This window comes from Alligator mississippiensis, chromosome 2 (assembly GCF_030867095.1).
Source record: "Alligator mississippiensis isolate rAllMis1 chromosome 2, rAllMis1, whole genome shotgun sequence".
Lineage (NCBI taxonomy): Eukaryota > Metazoa > Chordata > Crocodylia > Alligatoridae > Alligator > Alligator mississippiensis.
The window spans coordinates 278,350,084-278,369,346 of NC_081825.1; the positions used below are offsets into that span (position 1 = coordinate 278,350,084).

Consider the following 19,263-nt stretch of genomic DNA (forward strand, 5'->3'; position numbering starts at 1 on the left):
AAATAGCCCTTTAACCAATGATTTACTGAAACATTTTCAATCCTAGTAAGATGACACCTCCAGCTGTCATACTTCCAGGTTCTGATTTTCTTTATAGCTACAAAGTAGATCGCTTGGGATAAACTTTTAGGCCTGTTGCACTCTAACAGCAATTTGTCTGTGGAAGCTCTCAACTGGAGTTTATCATTGGGTTGTTTTCAGTATCAGCTGTATTCTGTCACCACTGCTTACATCTGTGGATCCATCCCAGTCTAGACAACACAGGGCAGAAAGATTTTTCACCGCCTTCTCTTCCAGAAACAAGAAATGAAGCCACAAGTTTGATGGTCAGTTTGGCATTCCTCAGTGAAAAGTCTGAGTGTGCTTCATCCACCTAGACCTGCCCTTAGCTTACATAACTGGGCTACAGACTGTGACATAGCAGGACCCTTGGCAACAAAGTGAGTGTAGAATGTGATGACAGCAGCACGTGTAGAATTTAGTGATATCAGTGGTTGGGTCAACTTGGGAAGAAAGCTGTTTGCTGTTGGGTCTTCACTGGGTTTGGGTGTGAAGTGTCTGGGGGAAGGTTAACAATTTTTTTAATGTGAGGCTGCTGTCTATAACTGTACAGTTGTTCATTCATGAACCCCTTATTATACTCCCAGTATTTTTAAGTATGGAATGTAGGGCAGTATATTACTTCAGGATAAGGATATCCCTTTATGGACTTTTCTGTCATAGGGTATTAAGACCCCAGTTAGTTTAGATACAGCTCCTACCTGATAACCAGGGATCCTGGTTTTCTCTGATGAAAAAATGGCAAATTCTCTGATAAAACCACCCCAAATCCATGATTAAAATGAAACACCATTTTATATACATACATACATATATAGAGAGTGAGCGAGAGAGAGAGAGAGAGAGAGGTGTGTGTGTGTGTCCATTGAACACAATGTTTTATTGATATATTTAAAATTTTAAAGCAATTTGGAAGCCTACCAGTGCCTCATTTACTCCAATAAAATAAATTCTAAATATATTTTGGTATTTGATTTAGGGTTTTTTATCATGCAAAATCAGAGCTTCTCCTGCCCCCTTTTCTCACCAGAATGCAAGTCCAGGCCCCTCGGTCCCAAGCCACAGCCCCCTCCCCCCCACCCCTGCTTGTGCCCCTCACTCCCCACCCAAAGCCCCCTGGCCCTGCTGGTGCCCCTTGCCCTCCCACCCACAGCCTCCTGCCCTCCCCAGCAGTGCAGGAGGGCTCCCCCAGCTGCCAGGGCTACGGGGCCAGGGACCCGGGTCTGCAGCCCTCTGCCCCCTGCAGTAGCGCTTGAGCCTTAGCTGCCGCCCGCAGAAGGCTGTGGCTGCTGCAGCAGAGCGCAGCCCATTTCCCCTTCCCTGCAGGCGGCACACCCCAAGCGGAGCCCATGGAGGGAAGTAGGGGGAGCTGGCCACTGTGGGCTTGGGCAGATTGGGTGGCTCTGCACCACTGTGCATGTTCCCAGGGAGAGGAGGGGATATGCCCTTCAGATGTGTGCAGAGGGCAGGGGCGGGTGAGAGCTGCCCACTGCAGGCTTCCCATCCTGCTGCCCTCCCCCGGGGCCTCTATAGCCCAGCAGACAGGACCTGGCATGGCAGGGCAGAGGGGTTGGGCAGGGAAGCTACTTTCTGCTGCATGCCCCATGCCACCCTGGTGAGGCACCCCCTGTCTGCCCGACAGCAGGGCAGGGTACAACTCTATGCTGCCACACCCGCTTGCACATGGCGCCCCCTTCCTGACTGCCCTCCTCCCACTCCCCCCAGCCCCTTGCAGCCTGCAGAGAGCTCTTTGCAAAAGTGCAAAATCCGTGTGTTTCTCCGTTAAAATGAAAAATCTGCATTTTTCTTGGGTAAAAGGGGAAATATGCATTTTTCCCCGTTTTTCTGTGGGAAACAGAAAACCCGGATCCCTGATGATAACCCTTCCCCCTCCCCCCTAAACAATATTAGGAAATGAGAACAACGTTTGTTCACTCCCCCAGTATCCAAATCCCAGCCAACAAGTCTTAGGAGATTTACTTGGGCCTTATGCCTATGTTCCTGCTTCTTATCCCAGTCTGGACCCCCACTGTTGCTCCTGCAGGCACAACACTACTGTGGGCTCCCTTACTGGATTTCCCCTCACTTCCTCTCTGCAGAGTTGTTTCAGAGCACAAGGAGCAGACTAAGTATAGTCATGTCGTCAGAAGTGTCTTACAGTATTTCTTGCAGAGCTGTGGGAAGATGATACCATCACTTTCTGCACCCATAAAGATTAAGCCTACAGAGGAAATATCCAGGGTTCATTAGCAAAGGAGCCTACTACAACTGCTGTGTTTTTCCCCTGCTTAAACACCTACCCGAAGCCCAGATCCATCTTCATTCAGGGATACAAAAACAGTCTGCAAATCCCAAGATCCTTATTCAGACAGAATTCTCATGGACATCATACCCCACTAAAACTAGCAGGATTTCCTGTTATAAGAACTAACGACAATGCAATTGGAATGTCTGTATTTCTTAACCTAGTCACAACCTGTGGTCAGCGAAATGCAGGTCAACACAGGAGAGTTAGGGAGTTGAATTTACTGTTTAACAAACTATTTGTTTTAAGAACCCCATCATGCAGGTTTCTGTTCTTGCATATACAATGATTGTCAAGGCTTTCTTCCTTTAACATTATGGCACTCACTGTTACATTATCACTTTAAAAGATTTTAAATAACCACATATTAGTTTGGCAATTTTTTTTGCCTTCTGTAGGTAGGATGAGACAGGGGCAACTGTTAGTAGTGACAGAACAAGAAATCTGTTTCCATTTACTTCCTTCTTTCAAATGAAATCTGTTGCACGTCCTACTCATGCATTTTTATGTATTCAGAGCTTGATCCCACCCTTGGATATGGGCACATGGTAAAAGAGGGAGAGGCTTTTTGCATGTCAGCTGCTCCACCTACTGCAGCTGTCTGCAACCATCTCTTACCCCATGGTAAATACAAACTAACTTATGGCATCTTATCCATCTCTCTTTCCCTGAGGGCTAAGCTTCTGTGAGTTAGCTTTCACTTACCTGGTGGCAAGACTGTGCAAACAGACAGTTAATTGAAGTAGCTGGCATGTGGTAACGCCCTCCACTTGGTTTTTTTATGTGCCTGGGCCCTCAGTTACTCTGCCCCAGATTTAGGAGTGTATCTCATTTCAGCATAGATGAAAACAGAACTGGTATAAGTCAGGACCTGAGATCAAGGGAGGATGTGCCGAAGCAAAAGGGAAGTAACAGTTGTGGTAGAAAGGAAGAAGTAACTGGTAGGACCAGCTCCAAAGTAATGCACAGGCAAACTAGGCACATGCCTACAGCCCTCTAAGTGAAGAAGGGGCCCAAATGTGCTCATTTTACATATTATAATTATTGAGTGAAAAAAGTAATATAAATATACAGTATTAAGTAGGGGCCCATGAATTCATTAGCCTAGGACCCACTAAAGGGTCAATCCGGCCCTGGGCAGGACTTTGAGTAGCAACAGGTTGCAGGCCAAAGTCAGCAGCTGTAACTGCTGGTGGGGCATAAGGGTGGGCCAAGTGCCTCAGCCGAGCATTTGTATAAAAAGAGGAAGAGCACTGCCACCTTTTGATAAGTGAGAAAGTGTAAATCCTTATTATTCTTACAATATTAATTTGCCTATTGAAAAAAAAAATGCTGTGTAAAGGAGTCTGGCAGATAGGGTGGGTGCCTGGGACTTGTACCACTGCTTCCTGCTTTCTTCTGCTATGTTGGTGCTTATGAGCTGCAGAGAAGGTTTTCAAAATCCAAGTAATATAAAACCAAAACTCCAGAAAAAAAATCCTGGAAAAGGTCAATAAGATTTAAAATATTGAGCTGGATTTTTAATCTCACTTAAAATTGTGTAAGTCATTGTTAGTTCCACTTAAATCAACAATGCTGCACAAGTATAAAACTAGCATGAGAGGAAAGCTGAGTCCTTATATAAGATTTGATTGCAAGTTATCCGTTTCCTCTCTAATTTTTCCAGGTTTAATTTTCTCCTGCCTTGGACTAATGATCAGCTGCTGCTGCAATTTAGCAGATAAATGCATACCATGTGATCCTGAAAGTACTTTTAATCAAAAGGAAAAAGAAAAAGTCATCTACTTTAAAAGTAACTGAAAGCAGACCACTGAGAACCAATTCACTAAAGATTACTTGCATTTCATGTTATTTTCTTTTAATATTGGTCTCCTGATCCTTTAATCCTGTTGAACTTTTATAATGTAAAATGAATGTGTAATCCTTGGTTTTTAGCCTCTGTAGGTATTCTCCTGAATTTTAATGTGGAATTTCAGAATCGCAGTTAAACCAAGACACAGCTCCTTTCAGGTAGTGCATTCCTGTTATGAACGTGCTGTGCAGAAAGCTACACTTATTTATGACAGATACTAAGAGTAAAAAATTGAGACCAAGTGTTGAAATTACTTACATTACTGTCCTCCAGAAACTTAAGTGATTTGGCTATATTATTCAACCGAAAAATACGATGGGTGGAGGATTTGTATTCATGCATCTAGAAGACAAAGCCAAAGAAAAATGTTGATTTAAAATGCAGGCTGCTGATGAATAGTTTTTAATACACTTTGTATAGCTAAGAAAAACAGAGACCAAATATAATGGGTATATATATATATTTTTTTTTCCAGTACATTTTTTCAGCAGGGGGTATGGTGATAAGCAGCTACAGCATGCATTATAGACAGAGGGCGTGAGAGCAAATATCACCCCAGACTCATGCCAAAATCCACCTCCAGTCAAGGTCAGTGTAAATCAGTAGTTAAAGGCAGCTGGATGTGCTATTAGCCACATCACTCCTTTGTTTTCAGTTGGCCATAGAAACTGATGTGCCTTCATTATGTTAGCCTAATGGGCCACTTAAGTTTGGATGCACTGGTGACTTTCTTTTCAACGGTTTGCAAAGTGTCAGACTCAATTAGTAAGAAAGACAAAATATAACTGTCAGTTTGTTACCTCAATCATTTTGCCATAGATCTAACCTGCCACATGATGCTGGCCTTGCAAGTCTAGCTTAACACTGGATTCTTTCCCTGTGAAAAAGCCTTACAATTTCAGGTATAACCAGTTTGGCCATTCCTCTTTCCTCCCAGGTATTTGTAAAGTAGGACATCCCAAGATGCATTGCACCACAAGCTGTTCATGCCATCCAGTGTACATGTCCTAAAGGTATCTATCCCTTGCTGTGGTGGCAGGAGGGACCTGCCCAGAGTTCCCCAAACCACACTGATACAGATCTCTACGTAGAATAGTAAGCGTCAACACAAACATATGGTGGGACACAAAAGCTGTAGTAGATAGACAATTACCTCATGATTTTGAACCCACATCAGATGGAAATTTCCTCACTTGATTATAAAACCCAAACTGGCCAGCTGGCAACTGTCAGCAACAGCTGGAAAGGGGAGAGATCCCAAACCCCTTCCCCCTCCCTCCCTCCCTCCCCCCCCCGACAGTCCTCCTGGCCAGTGCTGGCTCTGCAATGCACCACTGCATGGCCAGGGGGGCTGCGGGGGAAAGGGATCTGGGCTCTGTGTCCCTACAGCAGCCCTGGCCAGGCAGCAGCATGCCACAAGGCTGGGGCTGCTGTGGGGAAAGAGACCCCAGACTCCTTCCCCTGTGGTCCCCCTGGCTGGGCAGCCCTCCCGGCCAGCCTGGGGAACCTGGGGGAAAAGGGGTCTGGATTCTGTGTCCCTGTGGCCTCCCTGACTGGGCTGCAGGGCTGGGGCAGTTCACAGCTGGATGTAAGGAGGTGGTGGGGCTGGGCTCAGGTGGTGCCACTGCCCCTAGTCAGTGATAGCGGAGAAGGCAGGGTCAGCCTGGTGCATGGGCAGAGCAAACAAGCTCTGCTTGAGGCTAGAGTGCAGCCTTGCACTCTACCACCTGGGATGGCAGTGATTATGCACTAAATTAATCTTCAGTGGGATATAGCACAGACCTCATCCATCGAGGGTTAACTTAGAGTGCAATCCACCATTTTTAAAGCACTCTAAGAGCCATAAATGTCTGTTCAGTTATGGCTTTCGAGCACTTTCAGTGTACTTAAAGCACAATAGTTTCATAGCTGTTAGGGGCTGGAAGGGACTTTACAGGTATAATGTCTGTACGTAGCCTAAAATGACAGCTCTTCCAAGAATAGCACATTGCCCCTTCTACAGTACCCTTCATTTGGAAATCTCAACACACATTACAAATATTAACAAATGAAAGTCTGGGTGAACCCCCTGAGGTATAGAAGCTTATGCTGATCCCTCATTAGTTTAAGGCCCTAACCACATGGCAGCTACACACCATAGAAGGCCAAATTACAGTGTGAACGAACCATAGCTGGTTTGGTGAAGAACCCATTATCTTTACAGTACTGTGAAAGAGAGCATCTGGCTTTTTATATGCAGATATATTTGTGTTCACATATACATTCAAAGAAACAAAGAGAGGATACCATACAGAAGTATTTCTCTATTGCATGCATACCAGTTTTTGTCCTGACAGGACCTCCAATAAAGCCATCAAGATTTTCCCATCCTGAATATCAACAAACAGGTCTCTCACTTTCAGAGGAGGATTGCGCTGCGAGGAAAAGAAAAATATTGACTGTACAGGGCTTAGTTACTTTTTAACAGCAGCACTTGGTAAATCACAACCGTTTCTGAAGGAGATGAGTGAAATGTTACAAAATGGAGAATTTATGAATGAATTGTAAGAGCAACTTCTCTCAACTTCAAGTTTATTAGCAAAAGTGGAAGCTTTTTCTGAGTATGGACAGAGTTAAAACTGAAATTCTGGTCTCATTTAAACAAATACAGTGATGTCAAAGGAGTTATTCCAGATTTACATGAGAGCACAGCCACAAATATAGACTTCTAAATTTGGCCCTAAACAAGTAAAGATAGTGTGGGCAGCGAAGGGAGCAGTATTCTCTCTCACTTACACCAGCATAAGCTCACTGGTGTTGCTCTTGTGTCATGTAGAGGTAGGACCACAATCTAGGCCAGTGACAGTATAGTGTGGTTTACTTTGTAAAGCTTCCCTTGGTGCTATTCTATTTCCAAGGATTTTTAATATGCTTTAAATGAATGGCAATTTCACAGACTGCAATTCTCCTTTTTCTGCAAACCTCTCCAAAGGGAGCCATCTCCTTCGTCCACGTAGGTGTCTGATGATGTGTTCACTGTGAGGCACACAGCCAACTCAGTTCAGCCCCCATCTGCAGAAATTACCCTCTGCTTGGGTTATCTGTCCCTAAAGACCACTCCTTTACTTCTTTGGTTGGTCTGCACAATCCCATATGATTAAGCACAGCTTTGGGCAATTTGGAATAGGATAGTCTTGTGATTAGTCTTTTATCCAGCCAAGAACCATAGTCCATGATGCCCAGAGAGAAAAATATTAATTGAAGAGCCACAACACACTTTCAACCAAAGAGTAAACATTGTATTTCTTTTTATTATAAAATCTTCTATTTATTTTCCTTTATAACTTCCAACATAAAAAGCACTCAAACTTGTCAGCTGTTGAGCACTCAGAGCACCGCCACTACAGCTCATGGAGATTGCAAGTAACCAGGTTCATCTCAGGCGCATGACAATATTTGGCATTTTGGAAAATGAGAACCCACTAAATCAGAGAAGGCCCTTGAAGAGGTTCTTCTTTTCTTTCTTTAAAGATAGAGGAGGAGCTGGCAGAAAGCAACAATAGACCAGTCCTTCAGAAGGTATTCCCCAATATCAAGAAGTCTTCCTATGGCTATGAAGTAATTTAGCACTGTTCTCATTATCCAGATAAATACGTTTAACTTTGACAATTCCAGCAAACAGGGGCAGCAGCAGACATTGCCTTCAGTTAAAAGAGCATTTTGCTATGTGGCAGCAGGGGAAAAAAAAAAAATTGTAAGTAATCCAGAGAAAACACTCCATGTGCTCCTAATGTTGCTAAGACTTCATGTGCTTGGTATGGTAGAATTAACAGCACCCTGCAGCCCTTTTCATGATCTAATTCCTTTTGTAAATTAAATAACTTTTTCAGAAGCCAGATGCTCAGCAAGCATTTTTGACAGATTTCAAATTGCAGTTAGTTTCAAATGCTCAGGTCTGATTCACAAAGGAATTACACACTCTCACTTTGTACAGTGGATTGTTCCCAAAGATCTCACAGTCAAAACATTACTGCTAACCTTATTCTGAATTTCAATGAAAAAATTAAGAAGACCCCTTCTTCCCTCCAGTAACAGACACTGCAGGACAGTGGGCTTCAGCAATTACATTGTACTTAGTGCCTTTCATCTAAAATCATTTTACAGATCACATACCAACAACACCAGTGAAATGCAGTCACCTCTCTTGGTATTGTGGTGGCTAGGTAAAAACAACGTCACATAGCATAAACTGTTCAGGACAGAACTGGGCCTTCAATTTGAATTCTCAGGGCATACTTTAGCTCTGAGTCTTGAACTGTATTAAGCTCTTTGTTGCCACTTCAGTAATAATACATTCTCCTCTGGGAAGATTTTAGACTGTGTACTTCTTACTTATGTGAGCAGTATCACTCAACTTCAAGCTACTCGTGAGTACACTGTGGGTAGGAGCATTGTGAGTTGGATTTGCAGCATCAGATCCAAAGCATGGTGTAGCAGCAGAGACATAGGAGAATGAGACATTCCTACTTATGTAAAAGACCATGGTGTTATAAATGTCTAAATATAGGAGTGACTGTCTCATTTGTAAGGTCCCATCCTTCCTACCCACAAACAGGAAATAGAGGGAATTCCAAGTGTGTCTACACTGATATTTAAAGTCATGTCTTGAGTTTGCTCTCAACTAGCCCATGTGAGCTGCCCTTCTCCATCCACACCACCCTTTAGTCTGTACCAACAGCTTCCAGGAGCTTCTTATTTGCAATGTGGAGGCCTTCTAGGAGTCAGTCTATGCATCCTTTCCTTCCAGGCCTGTCTCTTATTATGGGCAGTAAAAAGAGGAAGTGCAAAGGGCTGGAAGTCAGGAGCAGGGAATTATGAAATGGCTAGTGGGAGATTTCCTGTGCTCCAGGCCTGCACAACAGTGTAAGTTCCAAAACACACTGCAAAAGGGGGTAAGCTAGGAAGTGAGTGATGCAAGGATTGACCTCGTGCTTGGCAGTTCACAGTTTTCAAGCTCAGGCTGGGCTGCTACTTTGGGTTGAACGAAGAAGTTTACAGTTTAACCCAGGGGTCAGCAATATGCAGGCCATGGACCAGATCTGGCTAATGGAGCCAGAGGACTTTTGTGGTGCGTTAGTGGCTGAGGGCTTCAGCAGTGTCTAGAGAGGAGGCTTTGCTCATGTCCACATGGGGACCAGGCAGCAAAGAGCTGCACCAGGGCTGAGCGACTGGAAGCAGCTCCTGTACTACTGTTGCTTTTCCCTGGCCCCCTTCCCACCCCTGCTTCCCATCCCCACTGCTCCTAGCTGTCCAGCCCCAGCATGGACAGGGGCAAAACTCCTCACCTCCAGAATGCTGTCAAAACTCAGTACCACTGAAACCTGCTGGCCCGCATTGGACTGGAGCCAGGCTCTTCCAGCCCGCAGCTCCGAAAGACTGCCAGCTAATGATAGAACTGGATGGTGGTCATAGGCTTAGAGGGCAAGCCTAACTATAAGTGTACACATAGTCTCTTTTCCCCTGCACTGTAAGTAAAGGGTTTGATCACATTTCAGGGAACTATTTATGTTAGTCCTGATGCTTAAATTACTAGGTTTTCTAGTCCATCTCAAAGATGGTGCTGGCAATGTCCTCTTTCATTCTTTTTACTGGAAAGTCCTGAACTACCATACTATATACATTTATGTCTTAATTATTTAGATTTAAAGGGAAAAAAGCCACCCATAGAAAGATCTCTGAGTCACATACTTGCATATGTGGCAACTCTCGGCTGCCATTAAATAACCATAAACAGATAACAAATTAGGTTAGCCAATCAAGAAATCAAAGCAACAGTACAGCTCCTTTTGCCCACACAGAAATACACCCTTCTCCTCAAATAAAGAAACATTTCAACTTTCTTAATAAATTCCTTTAAAAATCAGAATAATTCTGAACTTCTGGATAATTTGATGCTATTTAAACATGTTTCTTATTGTGCTGTTCTTCCATCTCAGTAGTTAGATAGTTTTCATCTTCCTTTCACAGCATGGAGATGTAACTTTGGCTTGGACTAGTTTCTGGTTCTAGAGCAATGTAATTCTTCATTTGTTTATGACCAGCCTAATACTAGATGAAGAATCAATCCAGCATCTCTCTTTGTTGCAAAAGGAATGTAGGGCAAAGGTACATATAAAATAGAGGCCTGAGCATGTACTCTGTGTCCTAGAACTCTTTCCACTTACAGATAAACAATACCAGATGATATATGAAATCAAGACATGTACATGGAGCTACATTTTCAGTAGAGGGGTGCGTATACCTGTGTTAGCACAGTGGTATTTGGGGTAAGTGTGTGAAAAAAAATATTTTTACAAATAGATAGCCTATTTGTTGTCTGTCTTACCTTTCCCAAATGTAGATTTATCCACCTGGTGAAGGTTCTCTTCTGCACATTTTTTCTTTCCACTAAAAATAAGAAAACAGAAGCTTTAATTTTCAGAGGAGAGAAAGTTCATAGGAGTTTAATAATCAAATCCATAAGAGAGCCCAGTAAATAAGACACAAGATTCTGAGTCAATAGTCCTGGGTTTGACTCCTGGCTTTGACTTGTAATTTAAACTGTGGCCTGGAAAAAATACTTGCATCTTGATTTTTAAAATGAAGTTAAAAAACCCCTTGGACACAGAACCTTCAAAGTAATAATGAAGGCAAACTTGCATACACACAGAGGTGCCCTGAAGTTGGAAAATGCTGTTCTGCCCACTTAGGTCGATCTGCAGGGTGAAGAACTGCAAATGCATGCAAATTAGAATGAAGTGTACTCTAAGGTATTTATGTGCAAGCACAATTTGAAAAAAAAAAGTGCAAAATTTCTCCACACATTTTCTCCCATTAATAAACATGCAATGATAATAAAAATTAGGTCTTTTGATGATGAGCACTAAGAGCTAAATCCTGCATTACCTATTAGACATCTAGGGCCAGATTCTATTCCACCTATTAGACACTTAAGTGGACTTAGGCAGACAAGGTTCCTTGGGTGAATTTGATATCTTTTATTAGACCAACCCAAATGGTTAGAGAATAGTTATTAAGCAAGCTTTCGGGTTCAAAAACCCTTCGTCAGGCTAAGGATGCTGCAGGACTTAGGCACTTAGATATGCTTCTATGCCACTCTGCTCTAGTCCCTGAAAATCCATTCATGTATTTACTGTTGTAACACATGGATGTTTTAGCCTTAAAATATAGTCACAAAAGGGCACTGAGAATGAAGATGATTCTCTTACCTTTTGCGTTAGCAGTTTTTTCAGGGACTCAAGTGGGATGGAACAAGACTGAACTTAGGCACTTAATTCAACTTAGGTTCTGATCTAATAGATAAGACCCAGCCCTAAATGTTAAGCTCCTGTCATGATGTAGATGATGAGAGTCAGGGAGGCATCCTATTTCAGCTGCGTAGATGTATAGTTTCTTATCCTTTCAAAGGGTGCAAATACACTGGAGACAAATGATACTTCACCCAGCAGGGTCACACCACTCTCCTATTCACTTCATTGGGCAGCACTTAGACACCTCAGTTACACAGGAAGCACTTCATTTACTGTAATGGGGAGGTCATATTTGTGCTAACATGTGTCTGTCTGTTAGGAATCCTCCCTCCCCCTGCCATAAGGGACAGCAATAGCAAGGCCTTTTGTCTTGGCAGCTACATACAGGCAGCATAAGTTTCCTCTGTAAATACCCTAATGGTTAGAGCACCTGCCCACAACATAAGTGACCCGAGTTCTACGCCCCTCTCAGGCTCTGGAATGCTTGAATCCATACGTCCTAGTAGAGTAGGGTCAGGGAGGACCAAGTTAGGGAACTTCTGGAGGGGCTGCACGTGTTCAAATCAGCAGGTCCAGATGCTCTCCACCCCAGGGTGCTGAGGAAATTGGCAGAGGTTATTGAGGGGCCCCTGGCACAGCTTTACAAGCACTCGTGGTGCTCTGGCCAGGTGCCAGACGACTGGAAGAAGGCCAATGTGGTCCACATTTTCAAAAAAGGGAGGAGGGAGGACCCGGGCAACTATAGGCCCGTTAGTCTTACTTTGATCCTAGCTCTTTGAGAAGATTATCCAGGAGCACATCTGGGAAGGACCAGCAGGGAGGAGGATGATCAGGGGCAACCAGCATGGGTTCATTAGGGGCAGGTCCTGTCAGACCAACCTGGTTGCCTTCTACGATCAGGTCACAAAATCATTGGACGCAGGTGTCGTGGTGGATGTAGTCTTTCCGGACTTCAGGAAGGCCTTTGACATTGTCTCTCACCCCATTCTCATTAAAAAGTTAAGTGACTGTGACATTGATGCCTACACAGTCAGATGGGTGCAAATTGGCTGAGGGACTGCACCCAGTGGTGGTGGATGGGTCATATTAGACCTGGAGAAATGTGGGCAGTGGAGTCCCCCAGGGCTCAGACCTTGGGCCCGCACTGTTCAATTTCTTTATTAGCAACTTGGGGGAGGGGGTGAAAAGCACCCTGTTCAAATTCTCTGATGAAACCAAGATTTGGGGTGAGGTGGGCATGCTAGAAGGGAGGGACAGGATACAGATGGACCTTGACAGGTTACAGGGGTGGGCAAATGAAAATAGGATGGGATTCAATACTGACAAATGCAGGGTACTGCACTTGGGCAGTAAGAACCAGCAGCATACCTACAGGCTGGGGAACTCCCTTCTCATCAGCACAGAGGCATAAAGAGATCTTGGAGTCATTATCGATTCCAAAATGAACATGGGCCGACAATGTGAGGATGCAGTCAGTAAGGCTAACGGCACCTTGTCATGCATCCACAGATGCATCTCGAGCAGGTCCAAGGAAGTGATCCTCCCCCTCTATGCAACACTGGTCAGGCTGCAGTTGTAGTACTGCGTCCAGTTCTGGGCACCGCACTTCAGGAGGGATGTGGCTAGCATCGAGAGGGTCCAGAGGGGGGCCACTCGCATGATCTGGGGACAGCAGGGAAGACCCTACGAGGAGAGGCTATGGGACCTGAACCTGAGAGGGGACCTGGTGACCATCTATAAACTTAGCAGGGGGACCAGCAGGGAATGGGAGAGACCCTGTTCCCCCGAACATCTCCCGCAGTAACAAGGAATAACGGCCATAAGTTGTTTGAGAGTAGGTTCAGGCTGGACATCAGGAGGTGCTACTTCACAGTCAGGGCGGCTAGGATCTGGAACCAACTTCCAAGAGAAGTGGTGCTGGCTCCTACCTTGGGGGTCTTTAAGAGGAGGCTTGACAATTACCTAGCTGGGGTCATTTGAGCCCAGTATTCTCTCATGCCCAGGGCAGGGGGTCGGACTTGAAGATCTACTTAGGTCCTTTCTGACCCTACATCTATGACTCTATGAATCTATGAGTACCCTAACTCCCAACCTATGGGGCAGATATGGCTGTGAACTATTTCCTTCTCTTGAAGCTGGTGCATTGGTGGCCAATAAGGAAAGAGTCACAGGGCCAAAAGGGAGCTGGACTCTTTGACCCAGGGAGGATGGCCCTTCCCCATGCCAGAAGGGAGGGAGCACTATTCCAAAGGCTGTTCATGCAATGATTCTTCAATGCCAGACACATCATGCAAACCGACTTCATTAGGAGTCACACTGCTTTTATATCACGGCACTATTCTAGACTGCATTTTAGCAATAGGGGGTAGGGTCTGGTCCAATAGAGTTGCAGCAACACTAGGGAGAGAGAAGTCTGTCCTGCAGTGCACAGGGTGATCTTAAAACAAATGGATCTCCAATCCCAACCTCCTGTGTAATGTGGGTGTGTGGCAAGAAGTGTCACAAAGACGCATGATTTCAAGAGAGTTTGGACAGCAAGGAGAGTCAGTATCTTGTAAGGGCAGAGGGGTGACTAATAACAGAGGGTTGGAGAAGTACTGCACATGTGTGAGCTTTCTTAGTTCCTGAAAGTCTCGTTTTCTCCCTCCAAATAGACCCACGCTCCTTCCTGTTTGGAATTCTGGGTCATGTCTTCTACAAGGCTCTCCTGCATTAAGAAATATTGTAATGAATATTGCCACTCAAAGACTTTCCAAGCAGTTCAGGCTGGGCATGTAGTCCAGTCTCATGGAAGGACTTGCAAAGCAGCAGGGGTCTTCCCAGTGTCACTAATGCAAATGCACAACAACAATGGAAGCCAGGGCTCACTTCCCCCTGTCAGAACAGCATCCATCTCCCTGAGTCAGATCCAGTCTCCCATTGCTTGTTTTCCTTCTCCTTCCAGGTTGCTTTCCCTCTTTGCTGCCCAGGGACCCAACCTAAAAAGTTGCTCTCAGGTTTGCCTGGCCTGTGACCTGCTGATTAGGATGCTGCCATGGGATACCAGGGTACTCATCTTCTCATGGGGAGGTAAGCCTAGAACCTATTTTATTTGACCTGGCTAGATGACAAGAAGTCAGGCAGGTACACATGCATTTTTGGTAATCTACAACTTGAGGGGTTTATGTTGCACTTCTGGGCATTTGTGGCAGAACTGAATCACAATGGAGGGTAAAGGAGTTTAGGCACAGTGCAGCATTTAAATCATTTGTGAAAATATAGAGTAGGGACAAATGTAGTTGTGGATGGAAAAGCTGTAACCTGGAAGGCCTGTGGCCATGTATATGCAATCCAGACTTTCAGCCCTATAGGGTTAGGATGATTTTTCATATTTTGCCTGTACTAGAAGTAAAACACAAACCTAAGAGGGTGCAGAAAGTGCAGGCTGTCTAGATGCCACATGAAAGACATGTAGGCCATGCAGACTTCAGGCCAGATTCCAAAAGGCATTGCGGCCTTAACTACCACTGAGCTCAGTATGGGAGTTTTGGCACATTAATACCCTTTTGAATTCAACCCTTCATTCCAAACCAACAATATCACAGACCCCTTGTTTGTCTGCTTGATTTTTAGGTTTTCTTTCATGACTGATATTAAGTGAAAGGCTAGCATTTGCTTCCTCAGAAAAGAGTGAAATTGGTTTAAAATTAAAAATATATGCAATTACTGTGAATCATAAATTTTTGGTTTTGGTGATTTGAAAGAATTAAAGTAAAGCCTTCTCCCACTAAGTCATTAAAGATGCTTTAGAGACAGCCTTCTGGATAAAATGTACTGTAGTTTAAGTTTATCATCAGCTATAACCTATATTGGGATATTAATCCTGTGCTCACTGAGAGATGTTCTTAATTATCTAACAAGTGTTTTCCATTTATAAATACTAGGGCACTAAGTAGTTTAGATTTTATGAACTGCTAAATATTTAAAACCAAAATTAATGATCTGCACTAAATCTATGTCCATAAGGATAAAAGCTATTTGACTGACTAAATTTAGCAGTAATGAAGATAAAGGGCCTGATCTTCAGCTGGCATAAATCAAGCTAGCTCTATTGACTTTAGTGCAGCTCAGCTAATTTACATCAGTTGAGAATCTGGCCCCAAATCCTTATTACCAGAGTCACTATGGATCTAGACCCCATCATGTTAGACACTGTAGAGAACGCAGAACAAAACATGGTTCTGCCTCCAGCAGTTTCACAATGTGAGACAACAGACAAGTAAAGGAATGAGGGAGGAAATGAGAAAATGGCATTGTTCAGCATATTAAACCCATTAGAAAAGCTTGATTTATATGCACTACAAAGAAAGGTTCCATCTCAATTCACACCAGAACGATAACTTTATCCTCTTAACCCTTAACCTCTAGTGTTTTGCCTCAAAACCCTAGCTCCCTACATCACAGAATCATATTTTTTGTATTGCGATACCACCCACAGGGCAGCTCTACTAAGGACCAGACTCCTTGTGTACTAGGTGTGGTACAAATAGTAGACAAGATATGGTCCCTCCAACCCATAAACATTTAGTCTACTATAAAAGAAATCAAGTAAACAGTACAGTGCATATGGCATTAAAAGGAAGAGCATAAAATAATACTTCTGCTCAACTTCTGTTTATCCTCTCTTGTAAAAAGTAACATGTACATTTACTATAACTGAAAGAGATTAAAGAAAATGCATTGCCAATTCATGGATGTAGTTATTCTTGACTTTCACTTGAATATTGGAAACTTGACAATTTACTAAAAAAAAACCCTAATAAAAATCAGCTAGTTGTATGCTGTATTTTAATATATTCAACAAGCATATTATGAATATATTTTAAATCATTTTGGGTTTCTTCAGCCACAAGAAAATAGCTAAACTGCCTTCTGGGAAATCATGTTCTGTAAAAGTCTAAACCTTTTTATTGGTCATCTTAATTATAGACTAAGTAGTCGCCTCTGTAAATTAAATTTTAATATTGTGCTTTTTGATCATTTTAATTCAAGGGTCATCAACCTCTAATTATATGTACAACTATTTTCTTTACTCTGCGGTATAGGAACAGAGTTTCCAGTTTGAATTACATCTATTGCTGATAGCAATTCAGGCCTTTTAAATCAGCTTATTCCTGCAAAATCTGATTTGGTACACGGCTGAATCACTGCCCTTTAAGTACTTTAGAAAACAAAAAATACCAAATTAATTATTGTTCTTGTCTTTTCTTTTAAAATATTTGAGCAAGTATGTAAACAGATTGAAACAGCTCCCTGCAAATGAAACTAAGTAACATTAGGGTGGCAAAAGGTCAATATAAACACAGTGGCTTTCAATACTAAAAATCTCAATATACAGCACGCTATGGGCCATGTTACATCCTTAGAGGTCTTCTTCCCCTCTCTGACAGCCTGAGTTGCCACAATGTATGATCATCATACAAAGTCCTCTTCACAGAATGTGTGCGGTCTGCCCTATAAGCTGAATGATGTGTCTCAAAAGTGTGTCAGCCCAGAGGAACAGACTTCCGCTTTCAGGTTCCTCTGTGCAAAACTGAAGTTTATTTTCTACCTCTGGGGACTTTTTACCATCTTAAATTTTCCCTAGGCCTGAGGAAGGGCATGTGTGCCTGAAAGCTTGCAGAAAAATAATTTTTTTGTGATTTCTTAGTTGGTCTAATAAAAGGTGTAATTGTAATTGTTGTAATTGGAATGTGTTGGAGCACGTGCACAGGCAGCCTGATGTGCCGCTGTTTTCAAAGACTGCGAAGCAGGCAATAGACTCAGTCACGCCTGTGCATTGTCCAGGAGCTCAGCTGGTCCTACAGGGGTGACAGAAGCAACCAGTACAATGGTCTGATTGTTGTCACTAACCAGACTAACTGAGATTTTAAGGGTATGTTGAGACTGCTTTTGTGATTGCCACCACCGGCAATCCCTGAAGGATTGTGGGAGGGCCTCTGGTTTCAGGAAGCAACTCTGCAGAAGGCATCGAGGGGTAGAGGAGTATGATGCGTGCCTCAGGGACAGTGTGGCGTGGTTTCGGTCAGTAGCATGAAAGGACACTCTTCTAATCCAAGGCATGGGAATGGGGGTCTTCAAAAGGAGGCTAGACAGCCATCTAGCTGGGGTCATTTGACCCCAGCATCCTTTCCTGCCCATGGCAGGGGCTCGGACTAGATGATCTGCTCAGGTCCCTTCCAACCCTACCAACTATGAAACTATGAAACTATAAGGTATCATCTCTGAACCAAGAGTTCTAGAGTTTTTCATTTCAGTTGACTTGAAAGGACTGCTAAGGAGACTAGTCGGGGAGGCACTGAAGTCCCGGAGGGGAGGGGAGTTGGGAGTCCAAGAAGAGTGGTTGTTCCTGCAGGAGACGATCCTCCAAGCCCAAAGGGTGGCAATCCCAGCACGGATCAAGGGGGGCAAGAGTGCTCAAAAGCCCCCATGGCTCACCAAAAGTATCCAGGAATGTCTCAATGCTAAGAAGGAGGCGTACACCCAATGGAAGGGAGGTGCCATCACCAGGGAGGACTATACCTCGGTTACTCAGGATTGTAGGGGGACTGTTAGGAAGGCCAAGGTGGAGATGGAACTGGGACTAGCGACCCGGATCAAGGATAACAAGAAATCCTTTTTTAAATACATAGTGGGTAAAAAGAAGGTACCTGGTAATGTGGGGCCTCTGCAGGACACACTTGGAAATCTGGTGGTCTCACCAGATGACAAAGCTAACCTATTTAACAATTTCTTTGCCTAAATTTTTCTGAGCAGGGACCAGGCCATCCCCCTCACCGGGATCCCCAATGGTTCCAGGGGATGTGCAGCCAGGCCCAGGGTCAGAGAGGACCTAGTCAGGGAACTTCTGGAGAGACTGCATGTGTTTAAATCAGTAGGTCCTGACAACCTCCACCCCAGAGTGCTGAGGGAATTAGCAGAGGTCACTGCGGGACCCCTGGCATGGCTTTACAAGCACACATGGTGCTCTGGCAAGGTGCCAGAGGACTGGAAAAGGGCCAATGTGGTTCCCATTTTCAAAAAAGGGAGGAAGGAGGACCCAGGAAATTATAGGCCTGTTAGTCTTACCACAGTCCTGGGGAAGTTCTTTGAGAAAATTATGCAGGTGCACATCTGCGAGGGGCAGGCAGGGGAGTGTATGCTTAGGGGCAACCAACACAAGTTCATTAGAGGCAGGTCCTGTCAGACCAACCTGATTGCCTTCTACGACCAGGTCACAAAAGCCTTGGATGCAGGTGTCGCGGTGGACATAGTCTTTCTGGACTTTAGGAAGGCCTTTGACACTGTCTCTCACCCCATTCTCATTAAGAAATTAGGTGACTGTAGTGTCAATGCCTACACAGTCAGATGGGTCACCAATTGGCTGGAGGGCCGCACCCGGGGAGTGGTGGTGGACGGGTCATTTTCGACCTGGAGGGATAGGGACAGTGGAGTCCCTCAGGGCTCGGGCCTTCGGCCCGCACCGTTCAACATCTTCATCAGTGACTTGGACGAGGGGGTGAAAAGCACCTTGTTCAAATTCACGGATGACACTAAAATGTGGGGAGCAGTGGGCACACTAGAAGGGAGGGACAGGCTGCAACTAGATTTAGACAGGTTACAGGGGTGGGCGGATGAGAACAGGATGGGTTTCAATACTGACAAGTGCAAGGTATTGCATCTGGGGAGGAAGAACCAGCAGCATACCTACAGGCTGGGGAACTCCCCTCTCATCAGCA

General features: G+C 44.2%; 1 protein-coding gene across 2 annotated transcripts in view; it reads right to left on the reverse strand.

Moving 5' to 3' along the window:
- Nucleotides 1-19,263, reverse strand: part of CLMN (calmin) — a 141,608-nt gene that overhangs the window by 29,620 nt on the left and 92,725 nt on the right. For both annotated transcript variants that reach the window (XM_019481630.2, XM_014596406.3), the window contains exons 2-4: nucleotides 10,582-10,643; nucleotides 6,536-6,631; nucleotides 4,476-4,559 (exon numbers count right to left, since the gene is read on the reverse strand). In XM_019481630.2, the coding sequence (XP_019337175.1) occupies nucleotides 4,476-4,559; nucleotides 6,536-6,631; nucleotides 10,582-10,643 (242 nt within the window). The remainder of the gene's footprint in view (nucleotides 1-4,475; nucleotides 4,560-6,535; nucleotides 6,632-10,581; nucleotides 10,644-19,263) is intronic.